This window comes from Pygocentrus nattereri, chromosome 8, assembly GCF_015220715.1.
Source record: "Pygocentrus nattereri isolate fPygNat1 chromosome 8, fPygNat1.pri, whole genome shotgun sequence".
NCBI classification, from domain to species: domain Eukaryota; kingdom Metazoa; phylum Chordata; class Actinopteri; order Characiformes; family Serrasalmidae; genus Pygocentrus; species Pygocentrus nattereri.
The window spans coordinates 540312-567884 of record NC_051218.1 but is presented as its reverse complement, the minus strand read 5'-3'; the positions used below and the strand labels follow the sequence as shown (position 1 = coordinate 567884).

The 27573-nt window shown below is 43.0% G+C and overlaps 1 protein-coding gene across 2 annotated transcripts; it reads left to right on the top strand.

Moving 5' to 3' along the window:
• The first annotated feature begins 1389 nt into the window (after window positions 1–1389).
• On the top strand, window positions 1390–27573 carry c8h12orf4 (chromosome 8 C12orf4 homolog). 2 transcript variants are annotated; one of them, XM_017722908.2, is made up of 15 exons: window positions 1390–1416; window positions 2398–2579; window positions 2858–3041; window positions 3249–3394; window positions 7955–8136; window positions 8282–8381; window positions 8667–8788; window positions 12030–12136; window positions 12712–12909; window positions 13966–14094; window positions 14881–14952; window positions 15034–15236; window positions 23796–23853; window positions 24314–24381; window positions 25666–27573. In XM_017722908.2, exons 2-15 carry the CDS (start codon window positions 2535–2537, stop codon window positions 25756–25758), a joined length of 1707 nt encoding a protein of 568 aa, XP_017578397.1. In that variant the 5' UTR covers window positions 1390–1416; window positions 2398–2534; the 3' UTR covers window positions 25759–27573. The 2 variants fall into 2 exon arrangements, with proteins under 2 accessions (XP_017578397.1, XP_017578398.1); XM_017722909.2 differs by lacking the exon at window positions 2398–2579.

Genomic DNA, 27573 nt, shown 5'->3' with positions numbered 1-27573 from the left:
TATTTGGGCCACTAAATAATTATTACATAACTATTACCTGCAAGATAATCTATCACATGTGGATCAGTTTACTAGATGCACTGTAGTAGTCGAGTTCAAGAAGACTCCTTATCAATAGTATGATTTCCTCTGTTCACTGATGTGGCACCGGGCTGGCAGTCAGTGATTTCATTCCAGCAGATAACCTGACAGTAAAGACTGAGGTGGGAAACAAATGAGCTCAACACCTCATACATTTTAATGCAGGTTTTCTCCACTTAATAATTCATTAAGTTGGGAAATCAGTTCCTGTTGTGACGCTCTTAATGGTGCACCTATTGTGCTGAGTGGAAATGCTGAGATATACTATAAATATAAACACTTGACTAAACAGAGATCAGGGACTACAAAGGAGTAATATAGAGCAGACTTTCATAGTTATGAATACATTCACCAATATTACTAGGAAAGGCACAATACCATCCAAGGCCTTTTTATTTCAATTTCACGTATTATGAATTTGTATTCAGAATACAGAAATTAAGTATCTACGGTTAGTCCAAGTCATATTTGGCAAAGTTTTCAAGAGCCAGTTACCTTTTTACATTTTTAGGAGAATACTTTAGAATATTTATCCACTAAGCATTAAGTAACTATTTTAAAATGAACTTATAGCATGTAAAGCAAGGACACACAACTCCTGGAGGGACGGTGGCCAGCACAGCTGATTTACCTACTCAAACACACCTGATTACATTTATCTGTTACTGGTTGGTGGCCCTCCAGGCCAGAAGCTGAGCTCCCCTGATGCGCTCAATAAGACTTTCTCTAGAGAAGAACACAGAAATGGCTTCTATACGAACACTGCCGTTCCTGCTAAAGCCTGAGTAGACTGATAAATCACTGTGATGATCCATTTATAATTAACATTATAATATTATCAGAAGAATGGCGTGAAGAAAACTGCCAACTAGTAACAATGTGAAATAAATAAAAATTACAGCAGTTTTTTCTCATGTACTTTATCAACATATATATGTATATATATATATATATATATATATATATATATATATATATATATGTATATGTATATATACATGCGAACTATTTTCCCTGCCGTTTCTTCGCGCATGTCAAGTCTTCTGCCCCTCAAATCAACGGCGAGTGACCCATCTTCATCTTTCTCTTGCATCTTTATGATCTATAGCGCACTTTCGCCAAACATGTCACTGTTGTCTACCTTTATCTTGTAATTTAGCACGAGTATTATCAGATAATAATATTTCTACCTATATGTAATTTTACAGTCGGGTGAGGGTTCAATATAGCTCTGCACCAAAATACAAACCTTTGAGATTTTGTCATCTTTCGAAACTGCGAGCACGAATATCCCAGTAGGTGATCAGCTGTTTGGGACGATTGAATCAGCCCACGGTGAGTTGTTAGCCTAGCAGTTAAAATGCCAATCAAAACGATAAGATCATGAATTAATATCCGTTGTAATATTTAAAACAGACGTCTGTGTATTAACGGGCTTTTTAACATCGACGTATGGGAGCTTATAGATGGTTGATTAGCCAGCAGGCTAACTATGCTAACCTGCTAGCGGTGTCTAATCTGTGAATTCTCTGTTTTAATGCGGTTATAAACAGTAAAGACGCCTTTTAAACGCGTTTAGTGCGTCTTACTTTTACACAGAACTGCCAGAAAAATAGACTTAATCCGCAACTTAACCTCACCTAAATGAACGGAACCTCAGCTTAAGGAATAACAAGCTGTTTTCTTGCCAGGTGTCACTTGGTTTGTTTGTTTGTTTGTTTGTTTAGCTCTTTGTACAGACCAGTAAGGTGTTTCACAAAGCAGGATTTCTCATGTGAGCCAGATGGTTTAAATCTGTAGTCATGCTCGTTCAGTAGGAGCAGATAGATGTTGGCATTGGACAGTCTGGCTGTCCAGTTAAACTGAGTCCCAGAGTATAAAATCAATCAATGGATTTACATTTACAGCATTTGGCTGACGCTCTGATCCAGAGCGACTTACAATTTGATCATTTTACACAGGCAGGCCAAGGTGGTGTTAGGAGTCTTGCCCAAGGACTCTTATTGGTATAGTGTAGGGTGTTTACCCAGGTGGGGATTGAACCCCAGTCTACAGCGTAGAAGGCAGAGGTGTTATCCACTACACTAACCAACCACCAATGGATGGCAGAAGGAAAAGGTTTGAGTGACTTTGAAAGAAGCTTCATTTTTTTGGGCACGGATTTCAGGAGCTTCAGTCGCAGAGAGTGCTCAGCTGACAAGTGTTTTAATAGGAACAGTGGCGAAGAGCGCAGATCAGCACAAAGCGATTTTGCCTGATCACCTGTGATGAAATATTTCTAGATTCCTGACGGGAGTCTCTTGCCTCCATACGCAGGACGCAGGGGGTCACTGCAAGGTTTGTGTGAAAATGATGTAAATAAAGTGCTGCCATCCACTACTGTCATCCAGACACCAGCTACGCTCATCTCCTTTGGAAGGGTGATTGTCCTCGAGAGCAATTCCAGAGACTTGATGAATCTGTGCCCAAGCGCCTTAAAGCTGTTCTGCCAGACTGAGGTTGCCCGACAGCTCACTAAGACACTTTATGATTTGTCCATTAATTTGTCGCACGTCTTAAGTTTGTGTCTTTGTGTGCGTTTTGTAAATGTTTTAGGATTTGCATTTTTGCAGTTTTTATTCACTAATTTCATCATTTTCTTGACAAATATCAGGTGCATGCATACAGTGCCCAACATGTAAACAGGAATCATTCAATCAATATTATCCTTATGTGCATGATCTCATTTTCAGCAGGTCTAATATGCATTTTCATTTCTCTGATTGTCTTCTTATAGGTGAAAATGAGGAAAAACAAAGGGAAAACAAACACAACTGAAAAAGAGTTTGTATTTGAGTACAAGGCAGGCAGGAATCACTGCGTCCTCAAAGTGCCCCTTCAGTTTCCCATTCAAGAAAATGTCAGTGATCTTCATGGGAGACTCATGCTGCTTCATAAAATCCCGTGCTTTGTTGAAAATGGTAAGAATCCTGGAAAAGTCAGTGTTGTGTTATAAACTAAGCTTACATAGATGTTGGGTAATGCTGATTCAGTTAAGATCCACTGAGTTAATGATGCTTTTATTTTTGCTGGAGCTGATTATTGTGCTCATGCCAAAAAGATACTAATAACATCTTTACTTGTTATCAGTGAAGAGAAGTCCATCTGAAGTGCTTGGTTTATTCCAGAGTTGAAGAGCAGACTACTGGCCTTCATTGAGCGAGAGACGTTAGAAGATTACGACCGGGATGCTGAGGCAGCACTGCAGAGGCTCACCAGTGGAGAAGTTGATATCAATAAATTGACCAACTTGTGGGCGAAGGCGTACACTGAGGTAAGGGCACTGACATGAGTAACACAGTTGTAGCTCATTAGGCCGACTGCCTCCGCTGGTTTGATCATTACTGTTAAAGATTTTTAATGATGCCATTTAAAGCCACAGCTAAGGGTGGAAAACACATGTAATGTGCATAATATCAATGAATCCGTTTCCGATCATGATCAGATTTCTGCTGTGGATTATCCGATTATGTAAACATCAGATCAGAGTAAGATCTAGAAATCTGATGAACAAATCCGATAAAGAGAGCTGGATTTTAGCCCAGTGATCAGATTTCTCAGTGCGTGTGAACTCACTGGATTATTTAGCCTGCGCATGTATGAAAACCGGAAAACTGAGGTGCCGGCAGTGTTGCCATGAGACGCAGCAAAGCACTTTTGGAGTGATGCTAAAACAGATACATGCATGACGAAATAAAAGATTTAAATATTTTTCATCTTCTAGGTGATGCATGTTCATATTTTCAGGTAAAGTGGTGTTATGATTAAAAAAAGCATCATTAAGTTTGACGTCACGTCGTCTTCTGTGGGTTTATTGGCAGATTGCAAAGCAGAAATCTGATTACTGTCTGACTCATGTAGACCTGGAGTTTTCACATGACCTCATTACTCAAGTAAATGTAAACACGTTAATCTGATTACTGACGATATCTGATTTTCTGCAGTTATCAGATTATTAAGGGCATGCAAATGCACTCATAATTGTTTTATTGTTTAATTGATGTTAACCGTTGTGAATTGCTTTGGATGAGACCATCTGTCACAAATGTAATTATAGGAGGAGGTTTTTAAATATTTATCTTCTATACTTTTCTGTTTTACATCAGTTAAAAAAGATTTTTATAGATAAAACTGAGAAAATGTTCTTGTGAAGGCATCATTTGCAATCAATAATAATACATTCCAAATTTAGGCTATAATATGCCATCACAAGATTTTTATCCATGCTCACGTAACCATGATCCATGCCAAGGATCTCAGAACCTTTATTTTGTAGATTGCACCTGGACTGGATATTTTAGTTACTCCATATGTTGTCCATTACCATTTTTAAAATAGTGTCACCTTGATTAAATCAGATACTCCTGGTGTAAAGGCTGAGTTAAGATGCTGGGGTGGCTGTAAAGTAGGTGAGATCTTAAAAAAACCTAAAATAACTGTGATGAAATAAATTAGAATAGGTTACTAAAATTTACAGCCCTGGAAATACACCTCTTTTCTTAAATACGTTAAATAAACGGCCATTCAGACATCACCGTATACATGAGTGTCTGTTTAAATGTACGGTCAGTGCATTGCTCTGTCAATATTTTGAGCACGCTGATGTGTTCCTGACATGCAAAGCACCAAAACACATGTGACATGATAAAAATAGTGACGTTTGAATGTTGGCTCTAGTGCTCTGCTCCACTTTAACTCATCCATGGCTCTTCCCATCAATACTTAAGCCGCCAAACTGATTTCACGGAAACGTAACGTGATCTTTTATGAGACATATTGTGTGGGAGACACTTCTGTCCGCTTTGAATCAATCAAAATTGACTGTGCACATGCAAGAAATTCCTTTGAAACAGAATATCCAAACCTGTATCCGCTTTTAAGGTCAAGTAGATCGTCTGCGTTTGAACTTCAGAGTGTTGGAGTTTAAATTCTGCTGCCGCTCGCTCTGGAACACTTATAAAAAGAAAGCAGAGTCCTGCCCTCCATTTCCTGTAAAGTGCTGTCAGCTCATGACTGTGGGGACCTACAGGACAACTGTTAGGCTCTGCTTTACTGCAGCGGCTCACGAATACACACAGACCCTCTCCAGCATGTTTACAGACGTTCACACAGACTTGTAATGGCGATTCAGTTAGCTACAAAAATGTATGGATTTACATTAATGGTAGTGGGTTAATTATGCCGGATAGAGATTGGCAGCAAAATGTCAAAACTTGGTCAAAACATGCCGGAAGAAAATCTACGAAAATGCTGATTTCTGCTAGTGCCCTTTGAGGTTGTAGTAGTTTCATCATCATCATCATCATCATCATCATCATCATCATCATCATCATCGTTAACCGCTTAGTCCAGATAGGGTCGCAGTAGCAGTTGGGAGAGCAGAGAATCCCAGACGACCCTGTTCCCCCACAACTTCCTCCAGCTCATTCCCAGGGACCCCAAGCGGCTCCCAGGCCAACATGGAGATGTAATCCCTCCAGTGGGTCTTAGGGCAACCCTGGGGTCTTGTCCCGTTAGGCCGTGCCTGGTACAACCCCACCGGGAGGTGTCCAGGGGGCCTGGACCTCAGCTGTTCCTCTCAATGTGGAGGAGTTTTCGGCTCTACTCCGAGCTCCTCCCGGATGGCCGAATTCCGCACCCTATCAAATGGAGTGTAGCCGCCACCCTGTGAAGAGGCTCATTTCTGCCGCTTGTATTCGCGATCTCATTCTTTCAGTAATTACCCACAGGTCATGACCATAGGTGAGGGTCGGGATGTAGACCGACAGGTAAACAGAGGGCTTTGCCTTATGGCTTAGCTCCTCTTCACCATTACAGTCCGGTACAGTGACCGCATTACAGCTGCCGCCTGTCCCAGCCTGCAGCCGATCTCACTGTCCCTCTTCCCATCATTCGTGAACAAGACCCCAAGATACTTCAACTCCTCCACCTGGGTCAAGTCCTTTCCCCTTACCTGGAGTGGGCATGCCATCCTTTTCTGGGCTAAGACCATGGACTCAGACTTGGAGGTGCTGACCCGCGTACCAACCACTTCACACTCAGCTGCAAACCGCTCCAGCGAGTGCTGGTGGCATCCATGTGATTCAGCCAAAAGAACAACATTGTCTGCAAACAGCAGAGACGCCACCCTCCGGCCTCCACACATAATGCCCTCCTGACCTTGGCTGTGCCCTTATACCCTGTCCATGAATATCACGAATAGGAGTGGAGACAGAGCACAACCCTGCCGGAGCCCAACGCTAACACTGAAAGGGTCCGACTTAATGCTGAGTATACGAACACAGCTCTCACTCTGTAGTGAGACTACTGTAGTGGTTTGTCAGCCCTAAACTAACAGCAATTCACATGAATGTTATTTTGACTGTTGTAGATCAAACACAGACATTGGAAGTGTCTAAAAGACGCTCCATGTTGAAGTTGAAGCTTGTGGCATACATATCATCTTGTAGCAGTTTTGCAGTGGCTCACTGTTGAGCTCTGGTTTAGAGCTGCTGTTTTCCGTTTCTAACAATAGTTGATTAGGTTGCTGCTCATACTCGCAGTCAGTTATGCTTCTAGAACGCCTTGTGTGACGTTTTCCTCGTAAAAAATTCCTCTCATTATAAATCAAAACATAACTGGTTGATTCCTCTTTCATTGTGTAATTATGCTGTTGGTTAATCTAAAGGGTTAGGGCTTCTCTTCAGCTCTTGAAATCCTAAAAAAAGGAGAGCTACATCTGCCCAGATACCACCATGAAAAATAATTTATGATTTGGCTTTTTTTTATACATTTCAGGAATGTAACTCCAAAACAATGAAACACAGTATACTGTTGACTAAATATGAATGCAAAATCACCGATATTTGTAATTTGTCACTGGTTTTCAGTAGCATTTAGATTATGATTTGTCTTTGTGTACTTGCAGATTGAAATGAACGAATAGCTGACTGACTTAATAAATATAAAATAATGATTTATCCGCCTTCTCCTGATTATACTGAAAAGCCTGACGCTTTAATCCCTGGCATGATTAATGTAAACGTGGTTTTTAAATTCTGTTTTTTAATTTACATTGAGCTACATTCATATTATTAAATAATAATCAAGTCTCTTGATTGCTACCTTGTAGTCCGACCTCATTGTTTGATGGACATAACAACAGTAGCTAATGGAAGCAGGACCTATAGTCAATAATTATAGTAGCTTCACAAACAGACCAAACAGAACACTTTGTTGCAGTTGTTCCCATATTAGCTCTGAGTTTATTAATCTTATTATTTTCCCAGTTAACCAATATGAACTGTTTTTAATTTATAACTGTAGCCCAGTAATGAGGAGGCCATTTAAAGGGCCCTGAGCATATTTTTTTCTTCTTTTACTTATGACATTTGTGTGATTTGAAGCACCAAAAACAATTACATTTTCATAAATACATTTTTATTATTTTTTTTTTTTTACATTACCATTTTCCGGCTTCTGTTTATTACTTAGAATGAAACAGGCTGTTTTTGTTACTATGCCTTTAAGACTCATATATGTAAATTTCCCCTCATCTGATTGGCTGCTCTGTATTGTGGGCTGAAACACTCCGTAGAATTTCAGCATGAATGAGTGGGGGCTAAATTCCTGTATACATGAATGTGTAAATGCATTTGGTTTTCATGACATCACAAAACTTTCGAAACTTCAAATATGTTTACGTACTAAAACAAACTTTTATTTCAGTAAAACTGAGGACAAGTCATTCGTCAAATTGAGTCTCATGGGCTGTTTAAATAATAGAGACAGAAAAGGTGAAAAATATAATAAATATATTGTATATTGATCCCGATTGTGTGCTCTGTACCATTAGACGACATTGGAGCATGCCCGGCCAGAAGAGCCTAGCTGGGACGAGGACTTTGCAGATGTTTACCACGAGCTGATCCACTCTCCAGCCTCAGAAACACTGCTCAACCTGGAGCACAACTACTACGTCAGTGTGTCCGAGCTCATCAGCGAGAGGGACATGGAGCTGAAGAAACTTCAGGAGAGGTCAGTGGATCATGCACTTCTTTGGTAAACGCAGGTGTATATTATGTATTCACCCGATTGTTTTGTATGATCAGTTCAGAGGGCTTTTCTCCACCAAACGTTAGAACAGGAATGGAAAAGCTTTTTCTTGTCCATCCGTATACAGACAGGCAGTAGAAATGGACAAAGTCATGCAGGAGCTGGGAAAGACATTGACTGACCATGATGTCAATACTGTAGCAGCGCAGCACTTTGATGCTCAGCAGGTAAGACCCTACAGGTTTTGCTGTTTTCTGTGTTAGAAGTAAATTGATGCCAGTTTAATTCACTTATTGATCTACAACAGTACAGAACATGTTAAAGCAATGCTCCTTTAACATGTTCAGACATTCTGACATGACAAGCCATTAATGAAGCTAGTGGACACTTCTAATTGTAATAGTATAGTACATGGGAACAGAAGTACCAGCCTTGAGATGCTTTCGTTTATAATTAGCAATGGTAATGTTGTCTTGCTGTAAGAGGTATTCATTTTTAGGTGTGGCTCTTAGGTGTTGGAGAATAAGTGGGCCAGTGAGCTGAAGCAGGTGACGGGTATCCAGAAGCAGGAGTACCAGGAATGGGTGATCAAACTGCACCAGGACCTCCACAACCCCAACAACAGCACGATCAAGTAAGGGCCAGCAGTGCACCAACCGTGCATTTATATCTGAATTCTAGGCTCACTAAACTGAATAAGGATCTGATTCTGAAGCCTGAATGGTGATCATAATGTTAAGGGCCTGGTTACAGTCCAATAGCAAAAAAGCACTTATGTGTACTATAATATCAAAATATAGATACGCTTATGAACATACTGTCGCTGTCTAAGTTAAAGGTACGTGTGGAAGTGAATAAGGGTTCATTTTACTCAGAAATGTTAATGTTGCTACACACAATCTTCATCCAGAAACACCACTGTTCATGAGGCGTGGAGGCCAGTTGACATCATGCTTAACTGTTTCTTTTATCTTTTATCTATCATTTGCCACATTAACATTTTTGAGTCAGTTATTAAATGGAATTAGGTTCCTATCTCTCTGTCAGTGTGGGACTTGGCAGCATGCATCCTGTCAGCTTTCTGTGGGAAGCAAAGATAACGAATGGCTGAGCCAGAAGATGCAGTGCTGAGATTATGAGTACAATGAAGCGTGCACACACAGCAGCCACTCACAAAGAGGCAAAAGCAGGATGATCCTCAAGACTCAATAAAAGAAGTGTTGTGTAGTTTACATATAGTGGCAAGCACCCCTCTTAAAGAATCCAGAATCTTCCAAATCTTATTATAGGAAACCATCTGAAATGTTTTTACTTCACCGGCTGGAGAGTTACATTATACAAATGTTTAAGCAGGTCCTGTAGTCAATAAATATTTTTCTTTAATTTTATTCTAACAAATAATGCAGGATGAAGCGATCTGTGGCTTCAGTCGTTGCCAAGGCAAAAACCAGGGTGTGGGAAGAGTTCGGTGAGGCCTTGGAAAGTGACTTTAAGTCGGCTCCGAAAAGATTCTGGCAAACCGTCAGGCGACTCAGAAGGGGAAAGCAGTGTGCCACTAGCACTGTATATAGTGGAGATGGTGTGCTGCTGACTTCGACTGAAGACGTCATTGGGCGGTGGAAGGAATACTTTGAGGACCTTCTCAATCCCACCGACACGTTCTCCAGTGAGGAGGCTGAGTCTGGGGACATGGGAATAGGCTTGTCCATTACTGAGGCCGAAGTCGCTAAGGTAGTTAAGAAGCTCCTTGGCGGCAGGGCTGCAGGGGTGGATGAGATCCGTCCCGAGTTCCTCAAGGCACTGGATGCTGTGGGGCTGTCTTGACACGCCTTTTCAACATTGCGTGGACATCGGGGGTGGTGCCACTGGATTGGCAGACTGGGGTGGTGGTGCCTCTTTTTAAAAAGGGGGACCGGAGGGTGTGTTCCAACTACAGGGGAATCACACTCCTCAGCCTCCCTGGTAAGGTCTATGCAGGGGTACTGGAGAAGAGAGTCCGGCTTATAGTCGAACCTCGGATTCAGGAGGAGCAGTGCGGGTTCCGCCCTGGTCGTGGAACACTGGACCAACTCTTCACCCTCTCCAGGATTCTGGAGGGTTCATGGGAGTTTCCCCAACCAGTCCACATGTGCTTTGTGGATTTGGAGAAGGCATTCGACTGTGTTCCCTGGGGTATTCTGTGGGAGGTGCTTCAGGAGTACGGGGTACATGGCTCTTTGCTATGAGCCATTCAGGCCCTGTACAAACAAATCAGGAGTTTGGTTCGCATGGCCGGCAGTAAGTCAGACTTGTTGCCAGTGAGAGTTGGACTCTGTCAGAGCTGCCCTTTGTCACCGATTCTATTCATAATTTTTATGGATAGAATTTCTAGGCGCAGTCAGGGGATGGAGGGTGTCCGGTTTGGTGACCTCAGGGTCACATCGCTGCTGTTTGCAGATGATGTGGTCCTATTGGGGACATCAGGCCGTGAAATTCAGCTTTCACTGGATCGGTTTGCAGCCGAGTGTGAAGCGGCCGGGATGAGGATCAGTACCTCCAAATCCGAGGCCATGGTTCTCACGCAGGAAAGGGTGGAGAGCCCTCTCTGGGTCGGGGAAGAGCTCTTGCCTCAAGTGGAGGAGTTTAAGTATCTCGGGGTCTTGTTCACGAGTGATGGTACAAGGGAGCGGGAGATTGACAGGCGGATTGGTGCTGGGTCAGCAGTGATGTGGGCTCTTTACTGGTCTGTTGTGGTAAAGAAAGAGCTGAGCCATAAGGCAAGGCTCTCGATTTACCGGTCGATCTATGTTCCCACCCTCACCTATGGTCATGAGCTTTGGGTAATGACCGAAAGAACGAGATCACGAATACAAGCGGCCGAAATGAGTTTCCTCCGCAGGGTGTCTGGACTCTCCCTTAGAGATAGGGTGAGAAGTTTGGTCATCCGGGAGGGACTCGGAGTAGAGCCGCTGCTTCTTCACGTCGAGAGGAGCCAGTTGAGGTGGTTCGGGCATCTTGTTAGGATGCCTCCTGGACGCCTCCCTTGGGAGGTGTCACAGGCAAGTCCACCGGGGAGGAGACCCCGGGGAAGACCCAGGACACGCTGGCGTGACTATATCGCCCAGCTGGCCTGGGAGCGCCTCGGAATCCCTCCCAGGGAGCTAGTGGAAGTGGCTGGGGAAAGGGAGGTCTGGGCCTCATTGCTCAGATTGCTGCCCCCGCGACCCGAACCCCGGAGAAGCGGAACATGATGGATGAAATAATACAGGAAATGTGAATCTTTCCCATAATACTGTTTTCTATTTTGGCAGCAAATTTGCTCCAGAATTATGTAAGAGAAAGTAATTGCAGTGAGGATCTTAAGGGACAGTGCTCTGGTTTATGTTGCAGTAATAAGACCAAAGCACATTGCCATTGTTTGTCTTGCAGTGAACAGGTTAAATACAGTGTTCTGGTTTGTCTTGCATTAAGTGGTTGAAGGTGCAGCCCTCTGGTTTCTCCTGCAGTGGGGGGATTAAAGTGCAGTGCTCTGGTTTCTGTTGCAGTGAGGAGATTAAGGTACAGTGCTCTGGTTTATGTTGCAGTGAGGAGATTAAGGTACAGTGCTCTGGTTTCTGTTGCAGTGAGGAGATTAAGGTACAGTGCTCTGGTTTCTGTTGCAGTGAGGAGATTAAGGTACAGTGCTCTGGTTTATGTTGCAGTGAGGAGATTAAGGTACAGTGCTCTGGTTTATGTTGCAGTGAAGAGATTAAGGTACAGTGCTCTGGTTTATGTTGCAGTGAGGAGATTAAGGTACAGTGCTCTGGTTTATGTTGCAGTGAGGAGATTAAGGTACAGTGCTCTGGTTTATGTTGCAGTGAGGAGATTAAGGTCCAGTGCTCTGGTTTATGTTGCAGTGAGGAGATTAAGGTGCAGTCTGGGCAGCTGGCGGAGGCCGGGGAGATGGGGGCCAGACTCTTCGAGGAGCAGCGACAGCTGGAGGAGAGCTTCACGATTCACTTAGGTATGGCGTCTCCTTAGAAACGCTGGCCACTTCCACAAACCGCAATGTAAAAATATCCGCTGTCTTCCAACCATTTTATATGTGCTGTCACAGTAATTTACTTTCACTTCCAATGGGTTTTCAATATGCCTGAATACGTTCCAAAACTCTGATAGTGCTTGCATGGGCATGAGCAGATTTACTGTGACAGTTGGTCATACGTAGGTGACATTCTTGAAATCTTGAAAGTAATTTTGATCTTCAGAGCTGTTATTCAGTGTATTCAGTGCTATTTCCAGTATTTTTCCAGTATGTTTGCTTATATTAGATGATAGAATGATGTATGTATAATGAATCCCACCTCAGTGCGTTCCGGTGCTTTTATGTTATGCGGGATGTATAATCCTTAAAATAATACTTCACATAAAAATATTAACGTTGCCAATAATAAATAAAAAGTGATTGGTCAACCAGTTGGCCCAGCAGTTTTGTGATATTGTGAACATGGCCTGGAAAACTAGCTGTGTCATAGTTGTCATAACACGTCCCTTTAATGTTTCTCCGTATCTTTCTGCATCAATGTCCCGCGCCTTCAGGAGCTCAGCTGAAGACCATGCACAACCTTCGGCTGGTACGTGCCAACGTGCTGGACTTCTGCAAGCATCGCCGACATGGCAGTGGTGGCGCTAAGCTTCGCCGGCTGCAGACGGCTCTGTCACTGTACTCGGTTTCTCTCTGTGGCCTTGTCTTGCTCGTCGACAACAGGGTTAATTCCTACAGCGGCATTAAGAGAGGCATGATACCTCACTCACACATTCACTACATATATTACACTGTTGTGAGTAGTTTAGTGAACATATGAATGCGTCTAAAGGGAACATAATTATTGTAGATTATATATCCAGTAAACATAATATTTATAGGTGTAGCAGTCCTTGAGTCAGTGGGTTGTGAGGCTTTCAATATGATCAGTTTTACCACACAGAAAATGTCAGGTGGTGCAGCTACATGTAAACAAAAATATAATGTTTTACAGTTATTTCCCATCAATGAAAATGTGTCTTTGTACAAGTTTGTGTAAAATGATCTTTGTATGTGGATAATCTTACAGACCTTTGTCCTTGAACTCATATTTATACATACACTTTTTAAACTCAATAAACACTATTGTAATAATTTTTAATTACACTTTGTTTTTTGTGTCACACCACCTGACCTGGTAAACTGAACCAGTTGAAAGTCTTTCAGTATTTGTGATCAAAAGCTACTGACCTTGTTGTTACACAATGAAGGACACTTGGAGTCTTCTTTAAGAGGCAATAAATACACTGCTGACTCTTTCTTAAACGCATATCATAATAAAAGTCCCTTCTTGTTTGTGCTGCCTGACATTTGAGGATATCAGAACCAACATTTTTCAATTAGTTGAATACCCTAAAAAACTATATACTAAAAAAAATCAACATGTAACAATTTTAAAGGTTTCAATCATAAAATCATACCAAACGGTTTTATTTTTCACTTTCTATGACAACAAAGCCCTCCTTAATAGTTTCAGAATCTTTTATATGGTTCTCACCGTCTGATATTTGTAGACTTTTGGATGCTTATTCGCCTAAAATTAATTTTATTTTGATAAGCTGAAAATGTATTCATGTAAATGATATAATGTGATTTTATGTGTAATGTATTTATTCTGTTTTTTAATTAGGAAAATAATTACACAAGAAAAAAAATCATATTGTGTCATTGACCCACACACAGAAATGTGCAAATATTGAAGAAATTCCATAACCTTATCTTTAACATGCAGTTAACCTCCATCCTTGCTTTGCAAAATTGTCTTCCAGATTTTGCCACAGTGTCCAAGGAGTGCACGGATTTCCATTTCCCCCGGCTGTCTGAGCAGCTTGAAGTGGTCCAGCAGGTGGTGCTATATGCACGGGCCCAGCGCAGCAGCAAGCAGAGGGAGCAGCCGGGTGAGTGACACAGCAACTGTGTGCGAGTGTATGTGTGTGGGCGGTGGATCCCCCTGTCCAAAACACCCATCTCTGCAATGCACCATGCCGTATCCAACTTCAGTGGCTCCGCAGGGAAGTGTTGCGTTTCGTTTGCCTGGTGCCAGCAGCAATGAAATGGGATCTGGCTCTTTTCTGGCTGTCTAAATATTTTGCCAGAATGTGGAATGCCCTGGTAGTCAGTGGCTGAGATCAGTTAGATTCATTTTAGATAGATTAGTTTTGAATAGATAGTACTTTGACAGTTCTGGTTTATCTGCCATGCTGTGATTTTATATCTGTTAATTGAGTGAATGGTAAAGGATCCTATCATATAAATCACCTGCTTTATAAATATTCACACTTAAGGTGACATATGTTTCACACTTAACCACATCAGCAGGAAACCGGGGGTGCAGAAACGTTTTGCCTTCGGGGGCCAAAGTGCAATGGGCAATATTGTGGGTTGAAGTCTAAAAGCACAGAACAGTATACACATAAAGAAAGGGGTAAGGTTTCAAATCAAGTATTTATAACATTACACTATTTTCTACAATTTCAAAAAGGTATATGAGAATTAAATAAGCTATGTTTGTATAATAATAGTATGTTTTTCTCTCACTGGATGAGGGGTATGCGGTTAGGGAACTTAGGGTAGATTATTAACACGGAGTGGTTCTAGATATAATGCATGTAGTGTCTTTCTAATGTATAGCTACACGTGTATCTGTGTCTACATGTTGTTAAGTCTCTGACTTTGTTCCACAGAGATGCCGAGAAATGGAAGCAGTGATGATAAAAGCAAGAACTTGGAACGGAACTCCTCAAACATCCTTCCTGGTGAGCTTCCTATCCTCTAGCGTTTATTTCTCTTATATGGACTAATATTCGTCATAAACAGAGATGCTTGTTTTTGTGTAGGTGAATTCTACATCACTCGGCATTCCAACCTGTCGGAGGTTCATATAGTCTTCCATCTGTGCGTGGACGACAACATGCGTTCCGGGAACCTCACGGCCCGAGACCCAGCCATCATGGGTTTGCGCAACATCCTGAAAGTGTGCTGCACACATGATATCACCACCATTACCATCCCACTGCTGCTCGTGCATGATATGTCTGAGGTGAGAGAGATCTGACTTGCAGGGTCCCAAATCACTCGCTGCTTGCCAGATTGCTTGATGGATAGAGTGTGAAAGTTTTTGAATTGTGTTGGCCACCTACCTGCCTTGCACTCACTGTCCACTGCAATAACTCTGACATACTGTTGGAAATACTTTGTATGTGGGGAGGATTATGTCGATAGCTCTTCTTCCTAAACTCCTAAAAATGTATAAACGTATAAATCATATAATATTCCATCTCGACCTTCTGTTCCCTGCTCATCTAAAAAGAAGGCCATCCAAAGTTCTCTCTCCTCCCTCGAGCACACCCCTCTCCTACTACTGCCATACGTTGATGGCCTGGCCCATCTGACCCAACTAGGAACGAAGAAGTTCAGAGAGTAGAGACTGGGAAAATTTTTTGCAGCCTGTCATTTAGATTGTTGCATCATCTTCTCCTAACTAATTTGCATACAGGTGTACAAATATTGTCTTTAATTGTTGCTTATCACCCTGTTGTTGTGCTGCTTCTTGTTGTTAAATTGCAGCTGTAGATCACCTTCTTCCATTGGAAATTACTGGTGACCTGTCATTGTCCCGATGTGCAGTTAGAGATGATGGCTCATCTGCTGCTGCACAGTTTGTGTTAGTCATCCTGTGGTCCTTCATTAGTGATCAGCTCCCAGACTGAGTGAAATAGACATTTATAGTGTTTTTCTTGTGGACAGTGCAGTATGGTTTGGTATAGTTTCAACCGTTACAACATTTTTTAGTCAATTTCCACTGCTGTACCATACTTTAGTACACATGCTGAGTTTGGTTAACCGAATCCTGTAAGTGGAGCTAATAATGATACAAGTTACTGATTGAACAAATTGTCACGATTAGAGAGTTAGAACTGGTCGTAGCCATAATTGCTGTTTGTGACTGTTCACATTAGACCAAATGCGCAGGAAAAGGTAAATCAGAACTAGAGGCTTCTTTGTTGTTCGGTACTGTTCTTTGTGTTTAAAGTGAGCACTAGATTTGTGTGAGAAATTGTGTGACTACAAAACCTAGAAAGAGCAGTACCTATTTTCAGGTACTGTTATGTAAAGCCCTGCCCTGCGATGGACAGGCGACCTGTCCAGGGTGTATCCTGTCTTCCACCCGATGACCGCTGGGATAGGCTCCAGCACCCCCCCAACTCTATACCCTGTGCTAGCAGAGAGTTCTGGGTTCAGATTTATAACTGTACCTTACTGCCTGGTGCCAAAACAGCAATAGCGTAAATACAAGATAAGTGTCCTTAGAAAGCGGCCAGTGAGTATATGTGAAATACAGTGATACTTTAGATTCAGTCCATATTACTTATGTATTTCGCAAACCAACCAGCCCTTCCAGCGTGTGATGCTTGCTTCCATGTTTATGTATGTAGTCTAAGTGGAAAGAACATTGTAAAGTATCAAAATATCAAATGATGCTCAATTTGTAAAGTGTAATGGATGGATTTAGAGCAGTCTTGTGGTTGGAGAAAGGGAAATTTTAATTGGGTGTCTTGTTATTTTTAGTTGAATGTTTTACTTTTTTTTTAAGCAAATTCAAATCATCCAGTCACTTTACATGATCTTAAGTACTAAGACCTTGTTACAGTTTACTTTCCTTTTAAAACGTTGTTTTCTGTTTTGTTAAATTTCACTCTTCACTAACTCAGTGTGGTGTGTTAATTCTCTCCTCGAACAGGTCACAGCGGTCATTATGTGACACACTTTCCTCTTCTAGACTAAAACAGGTCAGCTAGACCCAAAAAGATTGCACTTTGTGATAAAACGTGCGCAGCGTCACACTGAGTCATCAGTGCTCAGTCTCACACTGTTCGCTTCATGTGTTGCTCATCTCTGTGATATATTTAATCCGATGGTGTTCCATTCAGTGCTGTTGCTATTGTGAGAGAACGCAATTGCCCGTCGTATTGTTCACGCTCAGCAGCTGCGAGATCTTTCCAAAGACTAAGAGCTTTCAGTAATCAGTAGACAAGACTGATCTGGATCCAACCACCTTAGACTCTGAGTGAAGGAACTCCGACATGCCCCAACATGTCTTATGTGATATGCCGTTTTCTTGTAATACTAAATGTTATTTTACTCATGAGATTGTTTACTGAATGTACAGCAGCTGACAAATTACTGACAAATTTTTGCTTATTTATGAATTCCATCAAACAAAGTTTACCCAATTTTATCAGTGTTCTTGTTGAATTACTGCCAGAAAAGCAGGATTTTTCTAGTCTTTAAACCAGAAAGTTTTCATGTAGAGAATATGATGGTGGTAGCGTTGCAGTAGGAAAGTAAGCACATTTGATGATTGTTTGTAAAACTTTCAGAGGGCAGTGGCGAGTAATGCTTGTTTATTTGATGTTAATAACACTTTCAGAGGGCTGTGGTGAGTAATGCTTGTTTACTTGATGTTAATAACACGTTCAGAGGGCAGTGGCGAGTAATGCTTGTTTATTTGATGTTAATAACACTTTTAGAGGGTGGTAGTGGGTAATGATTTTTAGCACCTGTAGAAGGAAGCAGTGAGCAATGTTTGTTTATTCTGTCTTTTTCAATAACACCTTTAGAGGGCGGCGTTGAGTAACGTTTGTTTATTTGATGTTAGTGAATATCGATAGCTAGAAAGCCATATGAATCATCAGCTATTTTTTCTAATTTAGTTAATTTAGTCTTTTCTAAATTCTAATCCTCACCTATGGTCATGAGCTCTGGGTAATGACCGAAAGAATGAGATCGCGAATACAAGCGGCCGAAATGAGTTTCCTCCGCAGGGTGTCTGGACTCTCCCTTAGAGATAGGGTGAGAAGTTCGGTCATCCGGGAGGGACTCAAAGTAGAGCCGCTGCTTCTCCACGTCGAGAGGAGCCAGTTGAGGTGGTTCGGGCATCTTGTTAGGATGCCTCCTGGACGCCTCCCTTGGGAGGTGTCACAGGCAAGTCCACCGGGGAGGAGACCCCGGGGAAGACCCAGGACACGCTGGCGTGACTATATCGCCCAGCTGGCCTGGGAGCGCCTCGGAATCCCTCCCAGGGAGCTAGTGGAAGTGGCTGGGGAAAAGGAGGTCTGGGCCTCATTGCTCAGGATGCTGCCCCCGCGACCCGAACCCCGGAGAAGCGGAAGATGATGGATAGATGGATGGATGGATAGTCTTTTCTATCCATCCATCCATCATGACCTCCCTTTCCCCAGCCACTTTCACTAGCTAGACGTGGAGAAGCAGCGGCTACTCCGAGTCCCTCCCGGATGACCAAACTTCTCCATGGCCTCGGATTTGGAGGTACTGATTCTCATCCCGGCCGCTTCACACTCGGCTGCAAACCGATCCAGCGAAAGCTGAAGTTCACAGCCTGATGTCCCCAATAGGACCACATCATCTGCAAACAGCAGCGATGTGACCCTGAGGTCACCAAACCGGACACCCTCCATCCCCTGACTGCGCCTAGAAATTCTATCCATAAAAATTATGAATAGAATCAGTGACAAAGGGCAGCCCTGACGGAGTCCAACTCTCACTGGGAACGAGTCTTGGAATAGTGTAGTGGGTAACACCTCTGCCTTCTATGCTGTAGACTGGGGTTCAATCCCCACCTGGGTAAACACCCTACACTAAACCAATAAGAGTCCTCGGGCAAGACTCCTAACACCACCTAGGCCTCCCTGTGTAAAATGATCAAACTGTAAGTCGCTCTGGATAAGAGCGTCTGCCAAATGCCGTAAATGTAAATGAGTCTGACTTACTGCCGGCCATGCGAACCAAACTCCTGCTTTGTTTGTACAGGGCCTGAATGGCCCGTAGCAAAGAGCCATGTACCCTGTACTCCCAAAGCACCTCCCACAGAATACCCCGGGGGACACAGTCGAATGCCTTCTCCAGATCCACAAAGCACATGTGGACTGGTTGGGCAAACTTCCATGCACCCTCCAGAATCCTGGAGAGGGCGAAGAGTTGGTCCAGTGTTCCACGACCAGGGTGGAACCCGCACTGCTCCTCCTGAATCCGAGGTTCGACTATAAGCCGGACTCTCTTCTCCAGTACCCCTGCATAGACCTTACCAGGGAGGCTGAGGAGTGTGATTCCCCTGTAGTTGGAACACACCCTCCGGTCCCCCTTTTTAAAAAGAGGCACCACCACCCCAGTCTGCCAATCCAGTGGCACTGCCCCCGATGTCCACGCAATGTTGAAAAGGCGTTTCAGCCAGGACAGCCCCACAGCATCCAGAGCCTTGAGGAACTCGGGACGGATCTCATCCACCCCTGGAGCCTTGCCACCAAGGAGCTTTTTAACTACCTTAGCGACTTCGGCCTCAGTAATGGACAAGCCTATTCCCGTGTCCCCAGACTCTGCCTCCTCTCTGGAGAACATGTCGGTGGGATTGAGATTGTCCTCAAAGTATTTCTTCCACCGCCCAATGACTGAAGCCACAGATCGCTTGGCCTGTCGATACCTGCCAGCTGCCTCTGGTGTCCCACAGGCCAACCATGCCCAGTAGGACTCCTTCTTCAGCTTGATGGCATCTCCCACCTGAGGTGTCCACCACCGGGTTCGAGGATTACCGCCTGGACAGGCACCAACAATGGAGGAACGGAACTTGGCACATTCTGAGTCAATGTCCCCCACCTCCCCCGATATCTGGTCAAAGTTCTGACGGAGGTGTGAGTTGAAGTTCAATCTGACAGGTTCTTCTGCCAGACGTTCCCAGCAAACCCTCACAATATGTTTGGGTTTGCCTGGTCTGACTGGCATCTTCCCCCACCACCCGATCCATCTCACCACCAGGTGGTGATTAGTTGACAGCTCAGCTCCTCTCTTTACCCGAGTGTCCAAAACACATGGCCACAAGTCCGATGACACGACTACAAAGTCAATCATTGAACTGCGGCCTGGTGCTTTGTGGATCGGGCAGTGTCTGAAGGCGTGGGCCTTGGCGTTCTGATCCTCGGTTGCTGAAACTGGCTTTTGGAACTTGGAATGTTACCTCACTGGCAGGGAAGGAGCCTGAGTTGGTGCGTGAGGTTGAGAGATACCGGCTAGATATAGTCGGGCTCACCTCAACACACAGCTTGGGCTCTGGGTCCAATCTCCTTGAGAGGGGCTGGACTTTATTCTTTTCTGGAGTTGCCCATGGTGAGAGGCGGCGGGCAGGTGTGGGCTTTCTCATAGCCCCTCGACTCGGTGCCTGTATGTTGGGGTTTTCCCCGGTGGACGAGAGGGTAGCTTCCCTACGCCTTCGGGTTGGGGAACGTGTCCTGACTGCTGTCTGTGCTTATGCACCGAACAGCAGTTCAGAGTACCCAGCCTTCTTAGAGTCCTTGGGAAGGGTGCTTGAAAGTGCTTCTCCTTGAGACTCTATTGTCCTACTGGGGGACTTCATTGCTCACGTGGGCAATGACAGTGAGACCTGGAGGGGTGTGATTGGGAAGAATGGCCTCTCTGATCTGAACCCGAGTGGTGCTCAGTTTTTGGACTTCTGTGCAAACCACAGTTTGTCCATCACGAACACCATGTTTGAACACAAGCATGTCCATAGTTAATAATCAGCTATTTTTTCTAGTATTATTTTCTCTAATACAATGAGGAAAACGGACACAATTCAATTATTAATTGCAGTTATATTGGCATATACTTGTCCACAGTGTCATAACAGGCCTAATAGTTACAGTGCATCCGGAAAGTATTCACAGCGCTTCACTTTTTCCACATTTTGTTTTGTTACAGCCTTATTCCAAATTGAATTAAATTAATCTTTTTCCTCTAAATTCTACACAAAATACCCCATTGTGACCATGTGAAAAACGTTTTCTCGAGAGTTTTGAAAATTTATTAAAATTAAAAAACAAAGAAATCATATTTACATAAGTATTCACAGCCTTTGCTTAATACTTTGTAGAACCACCTTTGGCAGCAACTACAGCCTCAAGTCTTTTTGAATATGATGCCACAAGCTTGGCACACCTATCTTTAGGCAGTTTTGCCCATTCTTCTTTGCAGTACCTCTGAAGCTCCATCAGGTTGGATGGGAGACGTCTGTGCACAGCCATTTTCAGATCTCTCCAGAGATGTTCAATCGGATTCAAGTCTGGGCTCTGGCTGGCCACTCCAGGACATTCACAGAGTGGTCCTGAAGCCACTGCTTTGAGATCTTGGCTGTGTGCTTCGGATCGTTGTCCTGCTGAAAAATGAACCGTCGCCCCAGTCTGAGGTCAAGAGCGCTCTGGAGCAGGTTTTTATCCAGGATGTCTCTGTACATTGCGGCATTCATCTTTCCCTCTATCCTGACTAGTCTGCCAGTTCCTGCTGCTGAGAAACATCCCCATAGCATGATGCTGCCACCACCATGCTTGACTGTAGGGATGGTATTGGCCTCGTGATGAGCAGTGCCTGGTTTCCTCCAAACATGACGCCTGGCATTCACACCAAAGAGTTCAATCTTTGTCTCATCAGACCAGAGAATTTTGTTTCTCATGGTCTGAGAGTCCTTCAGGTGCCTTTTTGCAAATTCCAGACGGGCTGCCTTGTGCCTTTTACTAAGGAGTGGCTTTCGCCTGGCCACTCTGCCATACAGGCCTGATTGGTGGATTGCTGCAGAGATGGTTGTCCTTCTGCAAGGTTCTCCTCTCTCCACGGAGGAACGCTGGAGCTCTGACAGAGTGATCATTGGGTTCTTGGTCACCTCCCTGACCAAGGCCCTCTCTCCCCCGATCGCTCAATTTAGACGGCCGGCCAGCTCTAGGAAGAGTCCTGGTGGTTCCGAACTTCTTCCATTTACGAATGATGGAGGCCACTGTGCTCATTGGGACCTTCAACGCAGCAGTAATTTTTCTGTATCCTTCCCCAGATTTGTGCCTCGAGACAATTTTGTCTCGGAGGTCTACAGACAATTCCTTTGACTTCATGCTTGGTGTTTGCGCTCTGACATGCAGTCAACTGTGGGACCTTATATAGACAGGTGTGTGCCTTTCCAAATCATGTCCAATCAACCACAGGTGGACTCCATTTAAGCTGTAGAAACATCTCAAGGATGATCAGTGGAAACAGGATGCACCTGAGCTCAATTTGAGCTTCATGGCAAAGGCTGTGAATACTTATGTAAATATGATTTCTTTGTTTTTTAATTTTAATACATTTTCAAAACTCTCGAGAAAACTTTTTTTCACATGGTCACAATGGGGTATTTTGTGTAGAATTTTGAGGAAAAGATTAATATAATTAAATTTGGAATAAGGCTGTAACAAAACAAAATGTGGAAAAAGTGAAGCGCTGTGAATACTTTCCGGATGCACTGTACATTCTTAATTTTAGCCGTAATGCTGTTTTAAATTCAGGTTAAAATAAATGAACCCCACTGCTTATCAGAAGTATCCTGAAATGTAGTCTAAGTTCTTCTCATACTCGCCTTTACTAGATACACTTTGAAGTCTTTTTTTAGGAGCGACTAAATGTGGTCACTTAAAGAGCCCATAAAACCAGATTGGTGTGTCATGTGCGCCTGCTGCGTTTCGGGAGCATTTTGCTGTGGAATGTTTTCAGAGGTGAACCTCATAATATTGCTGTGTAATTTAGACGTGGCTGTTTTGGGCCAAACTGTGTGTAGTGACCATAGTGAAGTTTTTGGGAAGCTTCAGTCCACCTGACCACAGACTGTTTCTCAGGAATGCTCAGTGTGCAGAAAAGTGGTTTTAATCCAGAGATGAGCTGTGTGCTTTTCCAGACTGCAGTGACCACTTCTCCCTTTCCAATCAGCTAAATATCAGTTCAGAACAATTAAAATGGGAAAATCTCATATCCTAAAAAATTCTGATTCTATGGCAGCAGATAAAACATTTAATTGCACAAGGCCGACCGCAGCTCTTAATCTCGCCTGGACTGGTGTGTGGGCAGATTCTATATACGTTACTGGGCAAAAATCCATCTTTTATGTATTTAACTTTTAGTAAGAAGCTATTCTTTTTTTCAGGAGATGTAGAAAGAGATAAACAGGAAAGAGAAACAGGGAGCAATCAGAGAAAATGGGTATGTGCAAGACATGATGGACCAACCATAAGTGTTCTAATTGGATAAACAGTACTTAAAGCTTTCATGTTTGAGACAGAGGAGAAAATCCTTGGGTGTTCTGTCAACCCTTTCAGAAGACAACTCGGCACTCAACACACTAAATACTGCCTCTTGAATCGTTGAGACTTCTGTGTAATTTTCTGTTTTCTGTTTTTTTCTGTTGCTGAAAAAGAACTACTTAATGGCCAGTTTGGCTGGAAATGAAATGAATGAAGGGCATTTTCCGAATTTCCGGCATGTCTCCGGCCTTTCTACAGTACTGTGTGTTTATTTATATATATATATATGTATGTATAATTTTCTACCTCTCTCTCTCTCTCTCTCTCTCTCTCTCTCTCTCTCTCTCTCTCTCTCCCCCCCCCTCCCCCCCCCCCCCCCCCCCCCCCCCCCCCCCCCCCCCCCCCCCCCCCCCCCCCCCCCCCCCCCCCCCCCCCCCCCCCCCCCCCCCCCCCCCCCCCCCCCCCCCCCCCCTCACTTCCCTCTATCCCTCCAGGAGATGACCATTCCCTGGTGTCTAAAGCGAGCTGAGCTGGTCTTTAAATGTGTGAAAGGTGAGTGAGCAAAGCGCAGACCGTGGAAATGCTGACTCTGTGCCACTAGGGGACTGCTAATGAGGATCAGCATGTCACAGAGAAACATTCAGTTTTGTTTGTACACCTGCTCCGAGCACATTTCATAAGAGTTACACAGTTACAGGGAAGTGAGTGTTGCAATTTAAGCATTATTGGTGTAAATAAGTTAAGGTGTCTTAGTAATGCTTCTATATATAGTTACTGTGGGCAGGTTGCGAGAGTATAGGTCAGTTTTTTCAGGGTTATTTCGTTTTGTGTAATGTAGTCAATGAGTTTACGTAGGTTTATTCTTAATTAACATCCACTAATACGTATATAACAGAACAAAATACATTCATCTGGTATATTGAATTTCTTACATGAATTGCTTTTGAAGTCTGTCCTTGACTCCACTGACCACTGTAGTGCTTTGATGTCACACTGAATTTGTCTTTGGCAGGATTCATGATGGAAATGGCTTCATGGGATGGAGGGATCTCACGGACGGTCCAGTTCCTTGTCCCACAGGTATGTTATTGTTGTCATTATAAAAAGATTACAGGCTGTTTTTGTTACCTGGCTATCTGTGTCGCTACATTAGCATTAGCACTGACCTCTTGCCTTTGGTCTTTTTCCCAATGAGGAAAACCTGTATTCCTAAAATATATTATTCATTGATCTCATCTGTAGTGCAGCCGTTATGTTTAACCAGAAAACGTACATATGACAGTGCCATCCATCATCAGCCACTGTGAAGAACCTTTGCTATATTAAACCTCACTGTCAGTCAATCTCTAACAGACTGTGTGAACACACAGCTCGACTCGCTCGCTGACAGGCTAAGAGGATAAAACAAGCACCAAAGGGCTCTTTGACATTCGCGACTGCCAGTTTTACGCTTTGTCACCTTTCAAAATAGCTTCCATAAAAACATTGTCGTCTTTGTGTCATCCAGTCGCGTAGTCTGTTAGGACAGTGTGTACGTGATATAAAAAGTCACTAATGTTGGCTGTACTCTTATTTTGACAGTTTGTGGGGCATCGTATTAAAGCCACAGCTACTCTTTGTTAATGAGCTGGAAAGGATTCACATACAAAATGCATTAACTTGATGAATATAAAGGTCCCAAATCATGGAAAACTGGATTTTTCCTCACTTTTTTAAATGAATTTGATGTAGTATGTAAACACCTGAAGTTTCAGCTGTTCACTCTTCAGTCTAAAGAGTTCATATTTAGAAACTAAGCTGCAAAAACAGCTCGTTTTAAATTTACTTTTTGTTGGTAATGTCATGAAAAACTAACACATTTGCATATATCATCTGCCTGTTCAGACAATAGCCACCTAGCCCCGCCCACTCGCTCCGAAGTTATAGGGAGTGTTTCAGCCTGAACTTCTTTTTGAATGAGGCACAGGAATAAAAATAGCCTGTTTCTAAGGGAAAGAGAAGGTGAAAAATAGATGTGTGGTTGAGGGAATCGAGTGCTGTGGTCAAAACAAGTTAACAGAGGACACTTCTGCACAGTTTATTGCACAGTTACTGAATTTAACATATTAGGAAAACGTAAACAGAAACTTTCCACAAAACTTTTTAGGAAATGTCATATTTAGGTGTGTTCTCTGTGGAGGTTGTGTTAGCACTTAGAAAACCATTTTAGCATTTTTGAATGGTCATTTTTTGAGATATTATAATGCTAAACGCTAATTTAGGCAATATAGTATGGCAGTTCAAAGCTAATCGCTGTACCTGTTAGCGCAGTGCAAACTGCACAGTAGTCTTTTTAAGTCTTTTCTAATTGTGCTTTATTAACAGAGTATCTCAGAGGAAATGTTCTACCAGCTGAGCAACATGCTGCCTCAGATCTTCAGAGTCTCCTCCACGCTCACGCTGACGTCCAAACGCTGACCGTGCCAAACACTCAGCTCTGAGAAGATTCTCTTTGAGCAGCACTTCTATTTCCCATACCTCAGAAGGACAGGTGCAGGATGTCTCATCTTCTGTTGAATTGCAGTGCAGGGGTAGGAGGCTTAGCTTGACAAGTGAACATCACAGTTCACGTTTGTTAACCATCATTGTTCAGTAATTGCATCTAAAACTTTTCAAAACTCAATCCTTTCATTCAAGATCCTGTCCAGCACATTCCATGCTTTATTCTTACATGACCTTACTGAAGACCCAGCCTGCTCTGGGTGTGTTTGTATGGGTGGATTAGAATGCCATTTAGTATAGTACAGATAGAGCCAGTATAGAGCCAGTATAGGTTAAAAGAATGAGGTGTCTTCGAGTTTCCTTTTCAGCCATGTTCATCAAGGATTGACATCAGTAACGGCCTCTGGATGCAAAAGCATCGACCTGGGACCAAAGCTTTGATCATCTTAGTTTATTTGGGTCATTATTTTTTTTATGTATATATGAATAGCATATAATTAAGGCAATGATATAGAAATGTCATGTATGTATGTATGTGTGTGTGTGTGTGTGTGTGTGTGTGTGTGTATATATATATATAAACACATCGTTTTAATACAAAAGCTAGAGGGGCCCATATAGAAAACCTTTCTAATGCAACCATGACTCACATAGTGCCTCACAATTAATAGATAAACAAGGCAAAAGTCCAAGAAACCTCCCAAATAAACAATGTAGTGTAACGAATTCCTGCAAGTCATCATTACTGTTAGAGAGGACTGAAATAATTCTCCCTGCTCTGTAATAATGACTGGCTCTTTTATGGCTTTTTGGAAAGCAGACTCCGATTCATGCTTGAAATAACTTCCATGAATAACTTCATCAGGGCAGGAACTTTAGGGGTCTTTTCCTCCCCCCAGGGAAGGTAATTAAAACATGAAATGTTAAAGCTGTCATTGAAGTCATGTAGAGTCTGTCATAACGATCTGTGATCTTAAAAAAGTGAGTGGCTGTCCAGCATAGCAGCACATGACCCGTCAAGAATATTTGAAGTATTCAGTTTGTGAGCTGATTGTGAGTCACTTCCACAGTCAAGCTGATGTCCAAGCGCTGACCAAACCCCACACAGGGCTCTGAGATGCAGCACCTCAAATAAGCAGCATACAGGGAGTCCCATTCTATTATTATCATTATTTTATTGAACTGAAGTGCAGTTCAATACAATTTGGCAATAATCACTTGCTATTGTTAAGAGACCATCAGTAGTGACCATAATACATGTTATTGTGTCTAAAGCAGCTCTTGCGCTCTTCATTTCACGCTATATTCTTACATGATCTTGTGAAGACCCAACCTGTTTGACAGAATGAATTATCTGTCTTTCTTTCTCGACCATGAACTCTGCTGTGGAGGGCCAGCGCAATTTGGTCCGTTCAGTGTGCGAATGAATACATGGGCCTGTCTTTAACACACTAACTTATTAGCAAAGGGAAAATATGTATGTAATATGAGCTCATATTATCAGTGTAAGTGCAAGTGATTAGTCTTGTACTCTCTGTGATGACACAGTTTTTCTGAGTGCTGCATTGCAGTCAGTCACTCCTGGCACCCTGTGTCACCCCTCTGTGTATTGACCACCAGAGGGTGCAGTTCTAGTATGCAGTAACAGTATCTCTGGATGGGAAGTCCAGTGTATCCAGAGTTGCTGAGCTCAAATGTCAAGTGACACCAACCATGTGAGTGGTGTAAGTGATTTACCATGTGTTTTTATAATATGTGCCAATTAAAGTCCTCACTTATTGTAATGGCTGA

Coding starts and splice junctions, on each gene's coding strand:
- c8h12orf4 (XM_017722908.2), top strand. CDS start 2,535: ATGAATCTGTGCCCAAGCGCCTTAAAGCTGTTCTGCCAGACTGAG. Junction 14,953..15,033: donor CTCCTCAAACATCCTTCCTG/GTGAGCTTCCTA, acceptor GTTTTTGTGTAG/GTGAATTCTACATCACTCGG. Junction 23,854..24,313: donor GGTCTTTAAATGTGTGAAAG/GTGAGTGAGCAA, acceptor TGTCTTTGGCAG/GATTCATGATGGAAATGGCT.